Source organism: Alligator mississippiensis, chromosome 14, assembly GCF_030867095.1.
Source record: "Alligator mississippiensis isolate rAllMis1 chromosome 14, rAllMis1, whole genome shotgun sequence".
NCBI classification, from domain to species: Eukaryota; Metazoa; Chordata; order Crocodylia; family Alligatoridae; genus Alligator; species Alligator mississippiensis.
Window position 1 is genome coordinate 42,783,090 of NC_081837.1, and position 21,638 is coordinate 42,804,727.

The 21,638-nt window shown below is 50.6% G+C and overlaps 1 protein-coding gene and 1 long non-coding RNA gene across 2 annotated transcripts in view; one reads left to right on the forward strand and one right to left on the reverse strand.

Annotated features, from left to right (window-relative positions):
- PLXNA2 (plexin A2) overlaps nucleotides 1–21,638 on the reverse strand; it is a 255,560-nt gene that overhangs the window by 15,837 nt on the left and 218,085 nt on the right. Inside the window, exons 21-27 of the mRNA XM_014598881.3 lie at nucleotides 20,139–20,281; nucleotides 18,114–18,382; nucleotides 9,977–10,043; nucleotides 8,719–8,865; nucleotides 7,555–7,714; nucleotides 6,636–6,739; nucleotides 2,501–2,600 (exon numbers count right to left, since the gene is read on the reverse strand). Coding sequence (XP_014454367.2) covers nucleotides 2,501–2,600; nucleotides 6,636–6,739; nucleotides 7,555–7,714; nucleotides 8,719–8,865; nucleotides 9,977–10,043; nucleotides 18,114–18,382; nucleotides 20,139–20,281 — 990 coding nt within the window. The remainder of the gene's footprint in view (nucleotides 1–2,500; nucleotides 2,601–6,635; nucleotides 6,740–7,554; nucleotides 7,715–8,718; nucleotides 8,866–9,976; nucleotides 10,044–18,113; nucleotides 18,383–20,138; nucleotides 20,282–21,638) is intronic.
- LOC132244811 (uncharacterized) lies at nucleotides 594–12,031 on the forward strand. The gene is made up of 3 exons (XR_009456585.1): nucleotides 594–709; nucleotides 8,359–8,509; nucleotides 11,752–12,031. It is a non-coding gene; the product is annotated as an uncharacterized LOC132244811 (long non-coding RNA).

A 21,638-nucleotide genomic window follows, 5' to 3' on the forward strand; every position in this document is an offset into this window, starting at 1 on the left:
CCCTCTGGGAAGCTTGTCATTGCCACAGCGTCCATTCCCTCAAGAACACGTCCGCCGTTCCAGCAGATGAGCTGCAACATTTGCCCTTTTGCAAATTATGGGAGGAAAGGAGACAATCACTTCTTCTGAGTTTGTGCGCTCCCTGGAGAATACATTTCCTTGCTCTCCTGCTTAGGGCAGTATTTGCAATTAGCCTTCCAACAAAGCTATCTCGACAAGGTCCTGCAGTCCTGCTAGCCCCCTGGCAACTTGTGCCCCAGTATTCCTGAGTTTAAAGAGTCATTGCCAGGATCTATGACCTTAGCCAACTACAGACTCTCTCCTATATCAATAGCTGCCAGACGGTTCAGTACATTTAACCACCACCAAAATGCCTTATGATGATACAATCCTCTCTCTCCGGAGAATGTAGACTTTTGCTGTAATAAATCATTTCTTTCTCAAGATCTTTGAGGTCTTGTGTCACGCTACCTCCAACCCGTAGGCGCGAGCACCCGTGTCCATTGTAGAATGAGCTTCGAAACCTGGGTGGCTGTGACAGGGTATTGTGGGTGCCTGCCACTTTAAGGGCTGAGCCAAGCAGCCAGCAGGTGCTTGATTGCGGCGGCCATTTTAGAACTCTGGTCGCCTATATAAATGGGGCAGTTCCCTGCTGGCGGGCTAAGTAGAAGCATTGCTTGGTTGCAAGGCTGAATGCAACATCCTGGAGGTAAGGATGAGAGTTTAAGGGGCTGGTTTGGAGGCTCCTGGGCATGACTTAAAACTGCACCCTGCTGGGGGTGGGTGGCCTGGTGGGGCTCCTAGGGGTGTGGGAGTCCCCAGGAAATACCAGGCCAGTGACCACTGCAGTGAAAGGTGGGTTGGGGTGCCTTAATAACCCCAGCTCCCACAACTAGGTGGGTTACCCCATTCTAGAACCAAGAAAGTGGACCTAGGTTTGGGAGTGGGCTAGAAGCTCAGAAGCCTGACTTGAAACACCCTCAAGTGTTTGATGCTAGGGTTGGGACCAGAAGGGTCAAAAGGGCCAGGGGCCCACTGTGAGGGATGCCCAGAGCTGAGGGGCTGGGGTTTCCAACTAGCCTTGGAGGTGAGGCCAAAGGTCCTGGGGGGACTATGCCTGAGAGGGGGGAGATGTCAGGGAGCAAAGCAGCCCAGAATGAGGGTGGAGTAGGCTGCCTGATTGGAGGGATCCAGTTGGGGTCTGGACTGGAGGATTGTGGGGTCTGCAATGTTAAGAGCTGTGGATGCCATCTGTGAGACTTGGGCTGTGGTGTAGGGGGGGAGTGGAGCTGTAGCTAGCACCCCCTGGCACTAGGGCAAGAATGGGCAGCCTCCTGTCTTATTAACAACATAATTATGTAATAACAAGGCATGGCAGACGAGGAGGTGGGTGGTTGGCCCAGAAAAAGGTGGGTGGGTCAATGGTAGATGGGCCCTGAGAGCACCCCCTGTTACAGTGCCCCCAAACAGAAGCAGTCATGAGTCTTTTTCAACTCTGAAAATGCTAAATTGGACTTTGTTGGCCAATGAAATATTTCCCTTTCTGGGTCAACCCAGATAGTTTGCAGTGTTGGCAACCCACCAAGGAAACTTGCTAGAACAGAAGCAGAGTCCCTCATCTAGGTCTGTGAGAAGAGTTGGCCAGTTGTGGATGGCTATCACTTTCTTTGCATTTGTGGAAATGTCCCCGTGACTGATTGTGCACCCAAAGGCAAACTGCCTTTTTTTCCTATTCCTTCACTTGGATTCCTATTTAGCTCTTTACACACCACTTGTGAATATATCTTGCACAGAGGCATCAGGGTGTCCCCTAGTGATGACCAACAGGCTGAAGACACTAGGCCAGGAAGGCCCTCGCTGTTAGCCTTGCAAAGGTGCGCTGCAGAAACTAAGACTCTCGCTTTAAATTGCCATGGGCCTTGTCCAGTTGTGGAAGCAGGTTTCCACTGCCCCCCTCTCCTGTTTTATCCTCTGCTCCATTTATCAGTGTCCATTTGTAAGCTCTAGTAAACCAGATCGATCCTCCTGCAGGTTCCAGTTGCTGCTGGACAAGAAGCTTTTAAAATAATGTTGTTTAGGGTGGGGGTGTGTTGGTGGTTTTTGTTGCTGTTTCCTTTTCAGCTTCCTTGGCCTTTTCTGCCTTTATTCTCATGAGCCAATGTGCATTCACAAAGCAGAAGCGCCTCTGCCCGCATGTGCACGTGTCAGGGGTGATGAGACGTGCCTGGTTTTGGGGCAGAGGCTGTCTTTGTTCAGTTCTCTGGTTCTACAACAGAGCTGAACTGTTTCTTACCCACTATCTGTAAGGAAAGGCAGTGGTTATGTTCGCCCCATCAAAAAAGTACTCTCTCATTTGAAAGGAGGGAAACCATGAGCTGCAATCTAATCAAGTTGTTTAATTAATGACTCCAGGCTCTAATCTGAAGATGATTCTAGCTGTAGAAAAGTCAGGTCACTGTCTGGGAGCCATCCCTTCCCAGCACCCAACTCTGCTTCTTACCGTATCTACTAATGGAGGTTCGGGATATGCTGGCAGAGGCAGGGATGTTGTAGGAGGAGGTCTGCTTGGGAACCAGGGCCACGACTGAGCGATCAGACACCTGAGGAGGCAGAGAAAGGGGACTAGTGAGATTAAGGCCCTGAATAGGTGTGGGTATGGATGCCATCTCCAGGACTTTGAATGCTGCCCTTCTACAGCTGCATGCAGTACAAGCACCAACAGTTGGAAGGCAGATTTTGCAGGAAGTTCCTGAAGTTGCACTGTTTATTAGGACAAGGCTGAAAATAATTTTGCTGGCCTGGTCTGTTTTCTTTGCATGAGAAAGATCCTTTTTTTTTTATCTTGTTGATTTCCCCTGCTGAGTCCAAGCTAGCTTAGGTTCAAGCTCCTAAAGGAGCAGGCTGATAAATGAAAAGACATATTGAAGACATTTTTGGTCATTTTGATTTAAGATTATATTTTATCCAATAAAAACAGAGGATCCTGAGAATTGTTGCGATCCAATTAAAGTAATAATGCAAAGGGAATAAAACAGCTATAATAATGTTATGGACCATAAAACATTCCTATTAAACCATTTTTTATTTTAACAATTTTTATGAACTTTAAAAGTTTGATTTACCGCTGCAGGAGTCATAAAACCATCTTTCAGGGCCTTAAATTGTCAGTCCCTCTATTACACCAAAAAAAGGGATTAAATGCTGGCAAGTCAAACTATAAATGAACATTAGTGCTAACGAGATCCTGTTATAGCAGGTTTTAGTGGCAGTGTGTAATTTTACCCTCCCTGTAAATCTAAGAGTCATTGGAAGTTTTTAACTTATCTTCATTAATTAAGAATCTGCAGATTTCCATTGAACAGACCTTGGCATTTTAATTCTGCACTAATAGCCCCATGGTGCACTGTGGTCAGGGAGTAGGACAGGGAGAGCTACAGTAACTTCCAGATGGTGCCTTAACCTGGACATGGCAAGTGAGTTACTTGGAGAAAGGCATTGCATAAAAGAAATGTCTCCTCACCCCCCACTGTCTGTCCCCTGGCTCTAAATCCTCAGTAATTTGCTAGCAGGGAGCACTAGTGCCCTATTGCGCACACATGAGAGCTGCTCTGGGCAGAGGCTGTGAAGGACAGTATCGTCTTTAAGCTTTCTCTTGTCCCTCAGTGCTCTGCTATCAATTCTCTAACAGCAGCACTAAAACCTATCCTGCTCTGATTAGGCCAGACTATCTCGGTCTCGTACCTCCCAAATGAACTCTTCATTTTAGTCCCTCCATCCTCTCCCCACTTCCACTTCTCTGCAGTGCTGGGCATGCTACTTCTTCCCTGATCAATCCCCTCTCTGCTCCCTTTTCCCCTCGTGCATCCAGGCTCTCTAAAACTGCTCTATGCAAAATCTGTTCCTTCAATACTATTCCTGCAGCCAAAACATCCTGCTCACCTCCCCTTCCTTTCTTGCCTCTTTGGCACCCTATTCTCTCCTCTCCAGCCTGTCCCGGGTGGAGCTGCTACAATTTCCTTCATCCCTGCTTGGTCCCCGTCATTCATTTCTTTGAAACTAGCTATTTGCTGCCCATCACCTGAAGTCCAAACTCCGTATGATCTTCAAGGTCTCCGAGTCCAGCCCCTGTCTTGGATCATACCTTTCATTGTACCACCCTGCCTTTCTCTAGCCAAAAACATCAGCCTTTCTCCCATTCTGGTCCATCTACGTGCTGGTCTCCCAGTTGCATGGAACAGCATCCTGATATGGATATGCCAAGCCCTTCATCTAAACCCTCCTGAAGTTTGCAAGCTGGCAACAAGCATAACCTCAGGGGAGATGTGACCATCATGTCTCGGGGCAACTAAGCATCTCCTGCTTGCATAGTGGAGCCCTGGTCCCTGACCGTAGCCTGAACATGACCCGTAGGACAAATAACAAAGATGATGCATGGTGGCTTTGATAAGACAGAAAACCTTGCTTCTGCTCAGCGCTTCTGCTGAATAGATGAGAAGTCACAGTGGTATGGGAGCCAAAGGCCAAGTGGGACAATTACCCTAAAATCCTCCTGCCCCTCCAACTGCAGGCAGATCAAATAAGTGTCGCCAGTGCGAAGCAGCTGGCGTGCTCCACCTCGGTGAACGGAGACCGAGCGCTAACATTTAATGGGCTCTAAAATTCTTAGTGATCCTTTAGGATGAAAGGTGCTGGGTAAATTTAAGTTGTTATTATTAATAATAATAATAATAAGGACTCCTGTTACACACAGCTAGAATGAGACATTTCTATTTGGCTGAGTACAACACTTTGCACCCCTGTTATTTCCTCCTCTGTCCCTGCCTCACTTCACCCAATTTATTAAGTCAATGGAAGAAACGATCAGTAGTGATATTATTTTCTTAGGCTGTTATTAGCTGCCACTTTGGTTTAATTTTACTAAGGTGAAATCTAAGTATTCCAGCGCGTGGAATACAAAGGCAGCTTCGGGTCTGTACATGCAGAAGCAATGATTCCCAGGCCGCTGAGGCTGGATACAGTTTCGTCAGAGCCGCAGTTTAACTAGGAGAGAAGTATTAAAAATTCCAAACACATCGAGCGTTCTCGCTTGCTAAAGTTTGGCTCGGATGACTTGTCAGCTAAAAAGCACCAGTGTACAAATTAGCATCAGATGTAACACGCATGCCTTTCCAGTCTCACCCCATTGTTACCATGCTTCCACGAGCCCTAGAGACGTGTGAGAAGCTGGCTGACTTTTAGTACAACTTTATAAATATTCTGGTTGCCTTGCTTCCCCCATGCGGTGTGGAACACCTTTTAAAAAACACAGGATGAAAGATGGAGAGGGAGGAACAGCAGACAAGAGGTCCAGCTAATACTCTCTTGGTTAACATGGCCCATTGAGGATACTGGCTATGCTGCACGACTCCAGGTGTGGGGTTCAATAGCCGAACCCATCTAGGGGGCTGGGACTCCATACGGACCTTTCCTTGCTGCTGCTTATTAGTCATTTAAGAGTTTTCTAACTTCTCAGCCCTTCCAATCTCTGGCTGACAGCTCTTCATGGTTTGCTGCCTCTCAGTTAACCCTACACATGCCATTGCATTGCTCTTGCATTTTAAATTCAGTTCTTCACTTTATTTCTTGGGGAAAGCTGGGCGTGGACATCCTATAGAGCTAAATGGGGATGAAACCAACAGGACTGCACTGAAATGTAATATGATTTCAAGCAAATTATTCTAAATGCTGTATAGAAGGCAGCAGAGAATGAGCCCTGTTCCACAGGTCTGTTTATGCTCAGTGGAAACCTGTAGCAGGTCTATATTTCTCTGTTCTTTAACATAAGACAGTTAAAACATCCACTGAAAAGTGCTGATTTCCTCTTGCATCCTTTTTGGCTTGTCCACAAAGGATGGAATATGAGAAACCAATTGCTGGCTGGACTGCACATACCCGTATCAGCGGCTCTTGCTGCACATGTTACTATCTTATCATGTAAATGTAAAAAAAAAAAAAAAATCCTGCCCCAAAGAGCTGCCGAAAAGATGTGGGATTAAGAGAGAGACGGGGAATTAAATCATCATCCTAATGCCAGATAATTGCTCGCCCAGCTATCACCCGCAGCCGTAGTGCCCTAGGGTAGGATCATGCTCAGCAGGATAAGGTGGGATTAGTCCTGTGATGGGAGATGGCTGCAGGAGGCTTGGGCACTACAGGATGCATGCACTGAATCCACGGCATCTCCGTCTGGGTCGGGGCTCTGCGCTAAGGGGGTCGGTCGGTGCTGTCGTATAGGTGACAAGACAGTAAAGTTTCACCCACAGGCTTTCACTGTCACCTGTGGATCTGGAGCGTGATAGCCCCTCCTGGGCTCCTCTCTTCTTTACTGGTGGCAGCACAGCCCTCCCTGCATACTGTGTCCGTCTCATGAGCTCTGCTGGCGTTTTTAATTTAGTCCTTTTTCAATTCTGCTAGTTGCTATAAGAGCCATGTCGGAGTCACTTCCCTGTCTAATGCACGAGCACCTTGAACCAGCCTGGCTTATGGCAGGGATGTGACCTCCCTGTCTCATCAGATGAGACACCAAGGAATTAATTTCTGCTTTCCTTCCCCTTGCATGCTCTGGGAGATCTGCACCTGGGGGGGTTTCTTCTTACCTGATAATGCACCAGTGTGTTCAGCCGCTTCCAGTCGCCCTCTATTTTGGTGGTGATATCTTCGTCCTGCAGGACTACCCGAGCTATCCGTCCCTGGCGCCACTCTGCAGGGGTGGGAAACGCAGGGTGACACAGCAGTCGGGGGGTATTGGCATCAGCTTTTTCCCCTCTGTTTCCAACCTCGGGAGATAGAGATGCTAGAGGCATAAGCCTGGAGTAAAAGGCACTGTGGCTACTGGGCGCGAAGGAGCAGGCTGTGCGCTGGGAACCAGGTGCCTGATTGTGTGACCAACTGAGCCTTGATTCAGCCAGGGGTACAGGTACTCTGGAGTGGGGGCTCCCCTGTGCTACATACTTATGTGGGCTTTAATTTCTGACTGTTTGGCTTGTGAGCAAGCTCACCTGTGACGTACCCCTGGCCTAGGCAGGGTTGAATTCTGCTCTCATTTCCACCAAGGACAGTATGTCCTTGGAGCTGTGAGCAGCTTGTTTCCCACAGGGCTGGAAAATTTACCATGATTGGGGGTGGGGAGGGAAGGAGGCTATCTGGCCCAAGGCAGAGATCCCTCTGCAGTGCTAGTGCACATACCTGGCTGGCTGCAGGGGCCTTGCTTGGCAGGGCTTGGAGGGGTCACTTGCTCCCTGGACAATAGCTCTATTTTTTGGGAGTCGCAAATGACCCAGGTTAACTGGGACTACAAAGTGCAAAGGTTGATGCAGGGAAAGAGTTTGCCTCGGTGCTTGCTCTGGCATGAGTCAATGGGGCAGGTGGTGTGCAAGTGTAAGGAAGGCGTCCCTGTGCAGAGCCTGCCTCCTGGATCCAGCCAGGGCTGTCGGCCTCCTTAAAGCTTGTCTTAAACTGGCACAGCCCTGGCTGTCCATCTCATCCTCCCCACTCCCACAGGGCAGAGACCCCTACCTAGGTCCATGTCGACAGCCCTCGGCCGTTGGGAGTACGGGACGTTCTTGTACACGGCATCCAGGATCTTCTCCTTGACTTGAGTGATGGTGTCACAGTTCAGCACCTTCACCGGGATCTCTGGGCTGTTCTCATTATCGGGGTTCACACAGTTCAGGATCTAGAAGAGAATGGCCCCAATGGCTCTTGGAAAAAGGCTTTGACAGGCAGCTCACAGAGCAGAGACTGCCTTTGCCCTCGGGCACAGCTCCCCACCAATACGGAGGTCCCACCTAATGCTGTGGGCACCACCTGTGTATCACTGCTGTTGTCTTTGGGAAGCTCATTAAATTAATAGTTTGTTCCAGGCATGTAGAGATAAAGGCATACAGCTAAAAAGGGTTACAGACATCTATGATCCCATATATGAAGCCTCATTTTATTTTAAACCTTAGCAGACAGGGCTGTGGACACAATCTGCATATGCAAATCACGGCAAACACTTAACTGTGTACTAAGTAACCCCTGAGGCTTTCTGCTTTGACTTGGTGCCATGGGAATTGGCATCCCACAGCTTACCTCCCATGTAAGAGCTGGGGCCTGAATACTGGAGACGGGGTCAGAGAGCTGAGAGTTTGGGTCATAAAGCTATGTGTTTCCTGCTTGTGGGTGGGAAGAAGGATTGAGACTGCTCTGTAGCAGCTAGCTCCATCCTGGGGGTGCCAGTGCAGTGCATGTGCAGCTCTCCAAGCTGGATGGGAACTTCCCAGCAAAATGGTGTTTTCACTGGAAAATGAGGAATCATTGAACTAAAGCTTTTCACAGGGACCAGCCTGTTTCAATGCAATTTGCACTGAGAAGGTTTTAGGGGCTGCTCAGAACCAGGGTGAGGGAGAGACCCTGCAGCAACTCGGAGCTCAACGCTGAGGCAGGAGCCCATGAAGCAGGGACCCGGACCTTGTCTTGCACATCACAGGTGAGTGCCCTAACCCCTGGGCCCTCTAGCCATCCTGTCTGCAGTCCAGGCAATAAGTGGGTGTTTGCAGAGCTCTCCTAGGAGGGGACAGCTGCTTCCCACCCAGCTCTGACTACCTAGCCCAGCTCCTTCCTGAGTCCTGGTGGGATGTTTGGAGCTGGAGCTTATGTGCACGTGGTTTCAGCCGGGCCCTGCCAAAAGCCACTCACCAGAGTCTTGTACTCGATCTGCTGCCGGATCAGCTTGTCCTCGCTCAGGGAATAGCGCGCCTCCCCCGTGATGGCGTCGATCGGGCCCTTCTCCATCTGCTGCTTGATGGCGCAGTACAACATGAAGAGGGGCTCCCCAGCACATTCCTATTGCACAGAACACATGGCAAAGCCCGGAGGCAGGTGAGGGTGCGCCTTCCCCAGGGCCTGGACTTTGCAAACACGCATGCACAACCAACTTCCAGCCTCATCCTGCTGCCTTAATCCTCAAATGCATGTGAGAGCCAGGCTCAGGGCCTTGGGCACCCCTGGGAGAAAGCCAGAACCAGGCTCCCCCCGACTGTGCTTGGGGTGGTTGTTGTCTTTGGCTTAGTAAGTGCTCCCTGCCTCTGCACTGCTAGAAAGCAGGAATCTGACAGTCTGGGTCTCCTCGGTCATTTCCATGCAGCTAGTTTCACAGAGCTTCCAAAAACAAGCACGGCTTTAACCAAATATTTATTGTAACTGGGGTGGGAAGAGGAAGTGATAATTGCCTGTAAGTACCAAACAGCTGCAAGCACCCAGGGGGAGATGGACTGATTGGGCTATTCCAGGGGGTCCAGGGAGGTGAAATGGGGTGAAACCAAGTGAAGGGAAGTGAGACAGAAGAGCAGGAAACCTTCCCAGGCAGGGAGGTCCATTAGCCTGTGAATAGTGCCTAGGGGAGGTAGCAGGAGCTCTGTTACTTGAGGAGTTTCAGGCTGCGCTGAGCAGAGTAGCAGCGGGCGTAGTGCTATGCAGCACTGCCCTGGTGGGGCCAGCATAAGCCAAGCAAGCCTTTTGGAGGGAATGAAGGGCCCTATACAAGGAGCCCACAAAAGTGTTCACTGCTTTCATCTGGCTGGGTGGAGGCTAGGATAACATGCATCAGGCATGTGTTGTGCACAAGGTATTTCCAGAGCTCAGGGCTGACCAAGGGCAAGCATGGTGGCTATCACCTTAGATGTGGTTGGTTTAACTACAGCTCCACACCTGCCTGGTTCAGATTCAAACACTAGCCCTGCAACTACTTTCGTAGAAAATATGAGCGTTGCAAAGGACCTCAACAGGTCATGTCTAGTCAAAGCAGGACCAGCCCCAGCTATCTTATTCCAGCCAGGGAAACCAGTCACCCTTTTTTTTGCATCTTGCCAGATGTCTTAGAAGCCAAGCTCCCCATCAGGGTCCATGGAGGCAGCAAAGATGATGAGCAATGGAGGATGCTCTGTCTACCCCTTACCTTTAAAAACTTGTGGAGAAGGAAGGCAAACCAGTTGGTCAACATCTTCTCAGCCACGGACTCTGTCCTGGAAAGAGAAAGGAGGGTGCTTTATCCTGTGCATGTAAGAATACCAGCCCAGGCAGGTCCCTATCACTGCACTAGTGCAGGGGGCTGGGAAGAGAAACTACCCACAGGCAGGAGAGGAACAGCTCACTCTCCCATCCACAAAGGGAGTAAGAGGTAATGGGAATGCATTATTAAGCCATGACAATAGCAGCATTTCTGTCTCTTCCCTGGCATCTCATGGCATGACCCACTCTCAGGCCCAATTTCTACATGTGCTAGGATGATTTGGAGCAGGAGTCCACCATAGTGCTGAGGTTGTGGGATGGGGACTCTGGCCTCAGCACCCCTAGGACTGACCCCCACCCACATTTCATTGGCAATCGTATGCAGATTGCTTAGGAACAGCAAGGAACAAAGCCCAGCTGACAGCCCGTCACAAGCCCCTCTGACAGGGATGCCTGGTGGCACTTTAGCTCTTTGCACGTGGTGCAAATTATACCCTGCGGCTCTGAAAATCACTGGAATTTGCCGTGGTTGCTGGCAATCAGGGACAGCAGAGTGACAATGGCTGGGAAATTGCAGCTTTCTCCCCGGCCCCACCCAGCATTCTCTCCCCACATTGTGCCTGAGATTATCTCTAATTTAAATACAATGGCTTCTAATGATAGTTTTTAATGCTGGCTCCGCAGGATTGCTGGTGTCTCTTTAAAGTGATGCTGTCCCTTTTTCCTGGGATGGGGGGGACAGTCTCTTGACAGCTGGTGGCAGGGCGAGGAGCCCCCTGGTCACCACCCAGTTGTGGAGGTGCTCAGCAATGGCTGTCAGGCAGGCTCCGGAGAGCAGTTGCTGCTTGCGTGGTTGCAGATCGGTGGACAAGCACGTTTCCTTTATTACCAACCAGCTGTGCTAGCTGGGAACATGCTGCGTGCCAGGCCCTCCTCGATGGTCCAGCTTTCTCTGCACTAGGGCTCTCCTGATCCTGGCGTGCCTCTCAGGCTGGGTTTCATATGGGGAGTTAGCTCCACTTTCACTGACTGATGACAGTGCCCACTCCACCAGCAAATCCTGGTTTCCCAGTCTATGCTGCACTGGGATAGCTGGCCAAGTCTAGCAATGGGAGGCCAGTCCTCAGTACAGACTATCTGCAGCCCGTTGTTACCGCCTGCCATGCTGGGAGCATCGGGGCAAACCCAACTCCAGGCATCTTCTGATGTTTAAAGCACCATGTTGTCAAACTACTTAGGAAAGGGTCTGCTCGGTGCAGGAGATAGCTGGGTGGCAATCATCAGTGCCTGGATTTATGCTCGTGCCCTCACTCCATCTGTCCTACCTAGGTATGAACTCCTTGGGCCAGGGCATGCCTCTTGCTATGCATTGTACAGCACCAAGCACACAGTCTGTTACAATACAATGGACAATATATTACAGCAGCAGTAATGTTATAGGGGTTGCATGCACAGCTAAGCGGGTTGGAGGGTAAATAACAGTTGCAGATTCACCAGTGTTTCAGCAAGCAAAAAAAAAACAAAGGAAAAACAATAGTGAGTTGAATGTGCTCGGCTACCCAGACTCATGTTATCCACCGTTTATCAGCACCTGGACATCGGCCCGGTATTTGCAAAAGTGTCAGCAAATCCCACAAGAATGTAAGCCTGTATTGATTAGCTGTCTGCCGATACAAACTGGAAGTTGTCATATTCACTATTCTGCTGCTTATACCATTTCAGTCATCCAGTTAGGGTAGAGAAACAAGAGCACGTGGCTAAGGTGACGCATCACAACAGATGGAGAACCACTAGGAGTCTGAGAGTTGTTCGTCTAGACTCTTTGTGAATACTAACGTGATGGAAGAAATCAAGATCAAATGTGAAGAGCTTGCTAACTAACGTTAGAACAAATGGTGCAACCAGCTCTTCTTGCTCCTTGCTGTGTTGCAATGACCTTAATAGCTTAGCCTTGCCTGAAATGCAGTTGTGTAGGCTTCTTTCTTTCTACCGTCTACCCCTGCCAGGGCTTCACCCTGCAAGCAAACCCATGCTTGAACCCTGGCAAACACCTGTGGCTAACATGTTGCACTTAAAAATGCTAAGAGTTGAGGGGCAATGGGGACAAATAACATCTCCTAGTGATTGTGCCCAGCACAGCCTAGCATCCCGCTGTCTCCATTGGCACATTCACAGTGAAGCCATTGCTGCAGATGGCATTAACAGTTAAAGGTGGCAATCCAAGTCCTTCCTTAGCCAAAGTAAAGAGACAGCTTCCATCCTTCATCATAGTGCTGCAGGCAGCATAGCTCCTTGTGAGCAATGGCCAGGGGTGCATCTTTGCCCTGCTCTCCTGTACCAGGGCTAGTCTCTGAAATGGGATCTGTGCTGGAGGTCTTGCCCAGCCAGCTCTCCAGCTCCATCTGCCATGCTGTGGCGTGACCTCCCCTGCTCCCCGTGACACGAGACGGGGCCGCCGAGCTGTAGAAAACAGCTCCTTCAGCGTGCTGCACCGGCTCCTCAGCAGGTATCGTTTTTGCTCTGCTGTTGTGGTGTCTGAGACGCCGTTATAGATCTGTCTCTGAAAAAATAAAATAAGCTCCTGAAGATGAAAGCAGCAAGGACAATCCCCAGACTCAGAGAAAACCCTTTTCATATTGACCACATAACGAGGGCAAAGTACACTCTGGAGACAACTTTCTGAAAGAGCCTGACGCCAGAAACCAAAGCCCTTGGCTGCTCTTCTGACTCGCCAGGGCCCTGGGAATAAAACAAAACTAAACAGAGAGCTGGGAGAGCCTGAAAATCAATATGGATTTTATTAATTTTCCTTTGCTTTGTCTGGGTCTCTGAACCACTGCACGCTCCTCATGGCAGCAACAAGCGCAGTCATTTGATTTAATGTCAGCTTTCCTCCCGTCTCCCAAGAGAGGTTGGAAAGGAGAGAGGGAGAAGGAGAGGAAGAAAGAGAGAAAGCATTGAACACCAATTAGCACTTGCTGCCACCAGAGAACTCAGAAAATAAAATAAAATAAAATAATCTCTCACTTTGTGGCTGCTCATTCATTATTAACTCGGAACAAAATGTTCCAGCTTGGAGTATTTTGCATACTAACTCATACCAAGGAGAGCACAGATCCACGGGGTTGGAAAAGGCCTTGTTTGTAAGGTTTCCAGCTGAAATGCCTGGATCTTCATGCAGCAAAAGCAAGCTGGCTCTAGCAGCCTGGCACAAGAAGCTGGAAAAGTTTCATGTTCCCTCTCCAGAGAGGCCTCAGAGGACCGGCCGTCTCTGGAGGACAAGGTGGGGGAGTACCAGACTCCGGGGAGGACGCAGACCTAGAGCATCTTCAGAAATCTTCCCTCCAGTGCAGCTCTGTGCTGTGCACTGGCTTCAAGGCTCCAGGCTTTCCTCACCTGTCTTGTCTTGTCCTGCCCAGAACATCTTTTGATAACTTGAGAGTGAAAATGGTGGGGGCAGGTCCATGCTGGTGCTCTTGGCATTGCTCATCTTGGTGATGCTGCCCCAATGGCAGGAGAATTTTAGAAAGTTTGAAGGTTCAACTGAGGAACCAGTAGCCAGCCTCCACTGACATCCCTTGGGCTATTCCTGGCCAACATCAATATAGCTCAAAGGAGAGCTGAGCCCTTCCTGTCCATGCATGTCTGGCACGATGAAGTCTCTGTTTCAAGGGTCTCTAAAATGGGTTGCAGACCTGCAGATCCATGCATGTGTTCTGTGCTTGAAGTCTGGACTTGCCACATATCCCCTTTCACCCATGGCCTTAAGCTGCTGTGCAACAATTTGCATTTGCAAAGACTCTGGTAATGCCAGGGGGTGAGGATGATCAAATTAAAAGCAAATCTGAATGGCTGATAATGAAGACTCTTTGGGTTCATTTGGTCTCCTTGTGTCATCCGCCAGATTTGGGAGGATAATTTACAGAGCTAATCCACAGCTAATCGTTTCTGATTAAACGCCGTCAATAGCCACCTCCTTCCACCCCACTGTCAGGCTCCTGCTACTCAAGTGCTGCTGCTGCCTGGGAGACCTCTCCCCACTGCCTCGGCGCACGCTGCAGCGTTACCACCTGCCCCGAGCCCCAGCACCAGGGGCAAGCGGGGTATTTGCAATAACGGACCATATAATTATAGCTAGGCTAGAAATTGGCTCCAGGGTAGCAGGGAGATTACCTGGGAATTTACTACTCCTTGCTTTTCCTTGGGCCAGCAATGATCTTTCACGCAAGCACTTGTGAGTATGTATGTGCAAGCATGTCTGTGTGTGTGCACTTGCATGCACACTCCTGCTACCATCCACAAACATAGGGAGCATAAATCCCTCCTCCTCCCTCTCACCCCTGAGGCTGGAGTGACACAGGGGAGAGTGGGAAGTGCCCTCATGAGCCTGCTCTTTAGTAGGAAAACACTAACCGCATGTTCGCATGGCAGTGCAAAGAGAGGAGACATGGTATCTGCCCCTTTACATGACCAGATGGCTGGAGCCAGTGGGGGCCAAGCAGCCCAATTCAGAAACATGGAAGACAAGGGGCTCCCTGCTCTCCCCGTGGGCTTTTTCTAGCACCCAAGGTGCATGGCAGCTAAAGCACACAGAGGCATTGGGTCTCCTGTCATCATGTATATTCACATATTTCACTTAAAAATCTGGTTGCACAGAGGACAGTAGAGGCCCAGCTCTGGGCAGGTCAGGGCCAGGCTGCACTGACTCAAAGGATTGGCAATAGGATATTGAACCATCCCTTATTCAAATGGGGCTCAGGGTGGTGCCCCATTGGACTAATAAGCATGTCAGGATTTAGCCCGGGCACACAGAGGACATTCAGCTCTCAGCCTCTTGCAGCCAAAGAGCTACATGAAGGGCTGGATGCATTATCTAAGGGAGAAGATCATTCCTTTCTGGCTCAGCTCCTCTCCCTGATGGTGCCCAGACCCCAAATTTGAACCCTTTCCATGTCAGGGCTGGGTCCAGCGTCATCTGCTGAGAAACAAAGGAATAACCACATCATGTGGCTGCAAGCAGGGAAGGGGCTGAATGAGATCTATGGCTGGCCACACATGCTCCTTGTGGGTTTGGCCCCTCTCTCGGCCTGGCTTCTTCTCTGGGAATCAGCCCGCGACCGCGCTAGGCTGGCTCTGATGTGGCGCGCCGTGCTAGGACCCGACTCCTGCAGTGGCAGGGGTGCAGAGGAGCGAGGGGGGAGCCAGGCCGGGAGAGCGCTGAGATCACGAGCCCTGTATTTTTAGAGCATAGTGAAAAGTCATTATTGATGGCTCAGGCAGAAGACGCCTTCACAGCGAGTCGTCAAACCACGGGGGAAATTAACACGGCTTCCATTTCTGAGATGAGTTATTGCCTCCGCAAACACGGCCAGATTTAGAGCAATTTCCTGTCAACTACATTCATTATGACTGGAGGAATCCCTGCAAACTTCCTTGAGCCATGAAATTTTCCCCGTGGCTTCTGGCTGCACCCGGCGATGGCTTGGAGCACGGGCTGGCTGGCAGCGGGGCAGTGCCCTCCATCGCAGCAAGGCACTGGGGCGCAGCCCAGGGCCCTGCAGAACCACGGGGGCCCCAGGGACCGTCGGGGGGAGAACGCAAGACGGCCCCCCGTCTCAACCACGGGTGCCGATTTGGTGGGGGGAAACAAACCCAGGTTTGGTCTCTACGGCAGATTCCCCGCGTGATCTCAGCTGACTGTTTCAGCCAAACGGTGACTCAGTTTCCCAGCTGTAAACAAGGAATGATGGCTCTTTACTAGGCCGAGGGGTTGAAGCGACACAATCCATTAATATCTGCGAGGCACTCGGACACGGCAGCGAGGAAGGCTGTAGAAGAACCTGCCTAAATAGAGCACAGGCCAAATGCTGGAAGCAGCAGGGAGAGAAGGGCGAGGGGTGGACAGTGGTGGACACGTGGTGTTCATCCTCCTCCTCCCCCTCAGCATCCTCTCCCTGCCACTCAGACACAGGATATTGGGCTAAATGGACCTATCGTCTGACCACGCAAATGGTGGTTCTCATGGACGTCCTTCTCATGATAGATGGCCACAGAGAGGCAAGCCTTTGAGGTGGTCCAGAGCTGCTGTGAGCAGAGATGGGGTCAACCCTGCATTGCTACCCCTTTGGATCTGCGAATTATATTTGTCCATGGAGGTTTTTAATGTCTGGCTCGGCACTACCATATCTGCGCGCTGATACACAGGATGCAAAACCAGGCTGGGCATTTACAGACAGATCCCTCGCAGTCCAGGGAGATGATGTATAGGCTCAGGAGAGAAAGGCGCTTACAGTTCTGGGACCTGTTACCCACTGAATCCCTTTCTACCTTTAAAATGAAAAGAAATCATACACTCCAAAGTTTGTTTTTCATGAGGATTGGCACAAGCTCCTTGGAAAACCCCTGCCATGAAACAGTAACTACTGCAATCAGAAGAGACCTTGCCTGTTATAGTCCCTACCACAGCTCTTCCCTACACCTTGCTTCTGAAATGTTAATTAAATGCAACCATGCAACGAGATGTCTAGAAGGCACAACCTCCAAAGTATGTTTCTAACAGCAACTCAGCCTCTTGTGCCGGGGGTGCCTTTCAGAGCCATCATTAGGGTGCTGTGGTACAATGTGCAAAATCACTGTGGAAGCTGGAATAAAAAGTTCCACAAGTCAGACAGACACCACGAGGCCGTCGGTACTGGCATCCACACACAGCCGGGACGACTTGGACACAGCATTTGCCTTCCAGAGTTCGTTAGCTCACATCGCTTCTCCAGTTTGAAGGGCCATCCCCTAGTGAGCACCTGGTCTCAGTCAGATCATACCCTTCTGCTGGGGTGTATTGGAGTGTGTTCCCACCTCCCCACCCCATCTGGATCAAAAGGTTTCTACTCCACGTGAGCAACTCAGCCAACAGGCGAGTGCCGGGGCAGGGACCTCCCAGTGGTTGTGCTTTCCCCGGCCTGCTGTGACGCCGAACCGTGAAGAGGAGCAGGGTTGTGACCGACGGCGGAGTTACACACACGCTGCATCTGAATGACTTGTGCACCATCCACATTTAAATGCAACTGGGTTGTGGGATCTGAGACTCAGAATCACAGAAAATGAGGTTGGAAGGGACCTCAGGAGGTCACATCTAGTCCAATCCCTGCTTCAAGCAGGACCAGTCCCAGCTATCTCATCCGAGCCAATGTCTATCCGGGTCTTAAACACCTCCAAGGATGGGGACTCCACCACCTCTGTGGGGAGCCTATTCCAATGTTTTACTACCATCTGAGTGAGGAAGTTTTTCCTAATATCCAACCTCAACCTCCCTTGCTACAACTTCAGGCCATTGCTCCTTGGATTGTCCCCATTTTGAAATTCCTTTCCTTCTTGCACGTCCCTGCCCCCATTCTCCTGTTTAGCACCCGCTAGCCTTGCCTGCCCAACTGGGGGCAGTGAAGTAGGAAGACCGGAGGTCTGACACGTGGACGCCTGCCTCACCTCCCAGGTCACCATGCAGCAGGGAAGCTGATGGAGCTGGCAACCTGCAAAGAGAGTGCACGCGGCCTCCACACGACAAAGAGGAAAATGAATGAATGACAACTCCACTGTCTTCAAGGTGGCCAGGGAAGGGAGGGGAGCTGCCCATGAAGCCTGCCAGGACTAATCCCCCTGCACCCCGACCTCTGGAAATATGGAGTAACACCTACGCATGACCCTGAAGACAGGGGCTAGTCCCCACAAGTACCGAGCCATATGTTTGAGCTGTCAGCACCTCCGCCATGCCCTCTGCCATTGTCACCTGGGTTGTCCAAGCCCCCCTGCCCCCATTGTAGTTCAGGTTGATCCCCTTCGTACTCAAGAAGCTAAAACAGGCACAAAAAACAATTACTGAAAGCACAATGGCCGGGAATCTTGCCTGGTGAGTTTGGCCCATGGAGGGCCGACTGGGTGGGGGATTCCTCTCTCTCCGCTCCCACGTCCTGCCACGTGCAGCTCTTGCTTAGGGCTCGGCAGGTGCGTGCATGTTGGCTGCTCCCAGCCCAGGTGTGTCCCCAGACCGGTGGAGATGAGTCGACTGGACCAGCGAGCACCTCTCCTCTTACCTGCGCAGAAGCAGCTTGGGGTGGTTTTTGTTTTCCAGGTTCTTCTCAATCAGGTCCGAGAGCAGCTGCTTCAGCACGTCAGTGGCATACTCCAGCTTGCCCTGCAGGCCGGTCATGATGAGGGAGGCCACGTTGCCCCGGTCGCGCATGGAGAAGCTGCGCTGCAGCTCCAGGGTGCGGATGAAGGTGAGCAGGAACACCTTGTTGTTGATCAGCTGGGCAAAGAGCTTCAGGGCCTTCTCCACGCTCTGCTGCCCATTGCCTTGCACCTGCGAGGAGGGGACAACACCCTTGGTGACGCGCTGGAAGTCAGAGCGCCCTGTGCCCTGACCCTCTAGGTCTTTGCTGCTGCTCTGAATTGGGCTCCCTGCATGCAATGCTGCCTCTGCTTCCAGCCGTGAGGCCCAGAAATGACACATATTTTTTGCTTCTTCTGCATAAAAAGTGACACTCCCATAAGTAAATTAATGACTAATTTAGGCTATTGCTTTATTATGGGGCCACTGTAAAAAATTAATTGAGGCTTTCAGCCAGCCCCAGTTTTAAGTAATTTATTATGAGTCAAAATGATGAACTGCATCAAGCGATTCTTCACTAACCATCTTGGAGACTTATGTATTGGTTTATTTTTATTTTTTTTACTAACGTTACATAATTAAGCAACTGTGTAATTGGCAACACATTTATCACTCCTGCGCTTCTGTTTTTCATGAGTAAAACAAATAAAAGGCATTCATATTTGTTACAGCATCAGCTTATTTGGCAATATAAATAATGAACATAATGTGCGGGACTGGAAAGTTCAGGGCTCCGGGAATGGGAAACGGAGAGGGAGACGGTTCGGAGGCAGCCCCAGCTGAGCTGCGGCCAGCTGTGCAGCGTTCCCTGGCTGCGGAAAGAGGCTTTAATTGAATTTGTTGATTTTAATCAGAACCTCGGTTAATGGGACCGTCACCTCTTACATTGCTATCACGCCCTCCGTGCCCCCGAAGGGTTGCCTTCATCGGCTGGCAAGTTGCAGCCACTTCTGGGGTGAAGCGCTGCTATTGTGCCGTGAGGCACAGGCACTGTTTGGTAAGCAGCGGGGCTGCCTGGAGCTGCAGGAGGGATTTACACAGAGAGAATATACTTAACTACATGAGACCCTGGGTTCGTGCTTGCTCATATGAAGCATAACAGGATGGTAATGACCTGAAGCGAGCACGGCCTCTCACATCTCAGCCTAGAGATGCTATCAGACCCTCAGCTGGTGTAACCCAGCATAGATCCATTGGCTTCCCTGGAGCTATGCCAATATGCCATAGTGGAGAAGCCAGCCCAGCTCCTCCCAGGACTTCTACCCTGCTGGGGGACTGGTAATCCCATGAAATCGGTGATACGCTTCCTGCGGCACCGGGCAGCAATTTCCCATCCAAGCATGGACCAGCCCAAGCCAGCTCGGCTGGAAGGAGGCTGATGGGACCACAGCACAAGGCAGCGATGGCTGATACAGGGACATTAACACAGAGATGAATTGTTTAAAACACAGTGGAATAAAGGAAAAGGCTCACCTAGAGCAAACCCAGTGCTGGGCTGTTCCAGGGTGAAACACTCACCCCTTGGGAAGCTCTAGCGAAATGCCAGAAATACAGCACATGGTTTTCTCTCCACCATAGAAGGACTAAAGGGAATGGCATATAAAGACCTAGAGGGCTAAAGCAGCCACTTTGCTGCTGGTTTTGCAAGCTCAATCTTGGCACTTTAGTAAAAAAAAAGTCCAAAATAAAATACACCTGGGTCAGGCACAGAAGAGGCTGCGGGGACACGGGCAGCTTGGTTCAGAGAGACACTTTGGGGCCATTTGTCAGAACAAACTCCATGCCCTCTGTGCTTATCTCAGCACATCTAATAAGATTCAAGGTGGGAAGCAGGAAGGTGCGAGTTTCAATTTAGGCTCCCAGAGGGAACCAGAAGACCATGCCAAGCAATCTAAGGACAAAGAGCAATGCTGGGGGAAAGAGCTCGGGGGCACAGGTGTTTCGTTACCTCCAGCTCCCGCAAGACGGGGTGGTCCTCGATGCCGGGGAAAAGGACCCTCATAGCGTATGTCCGATAATCGAGGTACGGGATCCCTGAGCGGTCGAGGTCACTGGTTAGCTCGTTGATGTCTGTCTGCAGTTCTGCAAAAGCTGAGAGAGAAAGAGGAAGGGGAGGATTAGGCTGTGAGACGGCAATGCAGTCACAGGTGAGAACAGGGACCTGAAGGTGGGCCTTTGGGAACAGCCAGGAGCTTGCCTCCCTAGAGGGGACAGCCATGGGTCAGCTAGGGACACTGGTTTACCGTGGACCCCGACATGTGGGTCGGGTGTACCCTCGCTTTGAAGCGCCCACTCCAATGCACCCGAGAGCAAGCGAACGCAAGCACAGCACAACGCACAGATGCTGAGAACAAAAGAGGCCTGTTAATTGGTATGCGGTTCACACCTTGTGTATCAGCTCCTAAAATACCTGTAAAGGCTCCACACAGAAACAACGATCCTATTTTTAAACTGCTGTCCCTGCCATATTCACTCTCTTTCCCTCTCCACAGGTAATGCCAGTAACTTAATCTCAAGCTTCGGGGCATCAACCGTCTGCTGCAGGCTGGGAAAGGATTTATCCTAGTGTTTATGGCACAGCACAGAGACATTATACATATGTGTGTGTGGGGTGAATGAGGGGCTCCTCTTTCCTGAAGCATAATATGCCAGATGCACTATTAAACGTGATGGAGGGAGGGTCTCATCTATCATCCCTTTGTCTCAAGTGAGCCCCTCTCTGCTCTGGAGCTGGCTGTCCATGTTGCACGCTCCTCACCGCCTGTCTTCTGCATTCAAAGATATCATATTTGGACCAGCTGGACCTGTCCTATGCAAAACATCTGAGACATCAATAGGCGTTATCATCCTTTGAAATGTGCTACTACACGCTTCATCCTCTGAGCTTCCTTCAGAAGATCAAACAAGTCTGAAGGAAGGCATGAGAACAGCAACCATCCTTCGAATGCTTTTTGTCTCAGTCCCAGCTACAGGCACCAGTGTGTGGGATCCGGCTTTGAACCCTTGCCGGGAGCCAAGCCCAGCTCGTCTCACTGCCAGGGACAAGACTGCTGCCCACTGATGTGTGTAAGGCATGATTCTTACTAGTTCAAACACATATCAGATTTCTGTGCCGAGATCTCTTCTTTGTCAATGCTGCTGTTCCGACAGACTTGCTGGGAAGGTTTGTTTTGATCTGTGGTTATGAAGCCAGAGGAAAAGCATTTTGATCCCGAACACAGATTGTTATTTGGAGATGTTCAGTTGAGCTCCTCCATCTCTGTGCTGCCACGTGCCGCACAGGAGACACCAGGCATTGCACCTACACGTGCAACCCACTCCTACCTGCGTGCAGCCTTTCATGCAGTCACCATCCTCGGTGCTCATGCATCCGTGCAAAGCGGCTTGCATCTGCGTGTCTGACCGTGCATGGACTTCATGCAGGCGTGCTGCTCTCTGCATGTTCCAA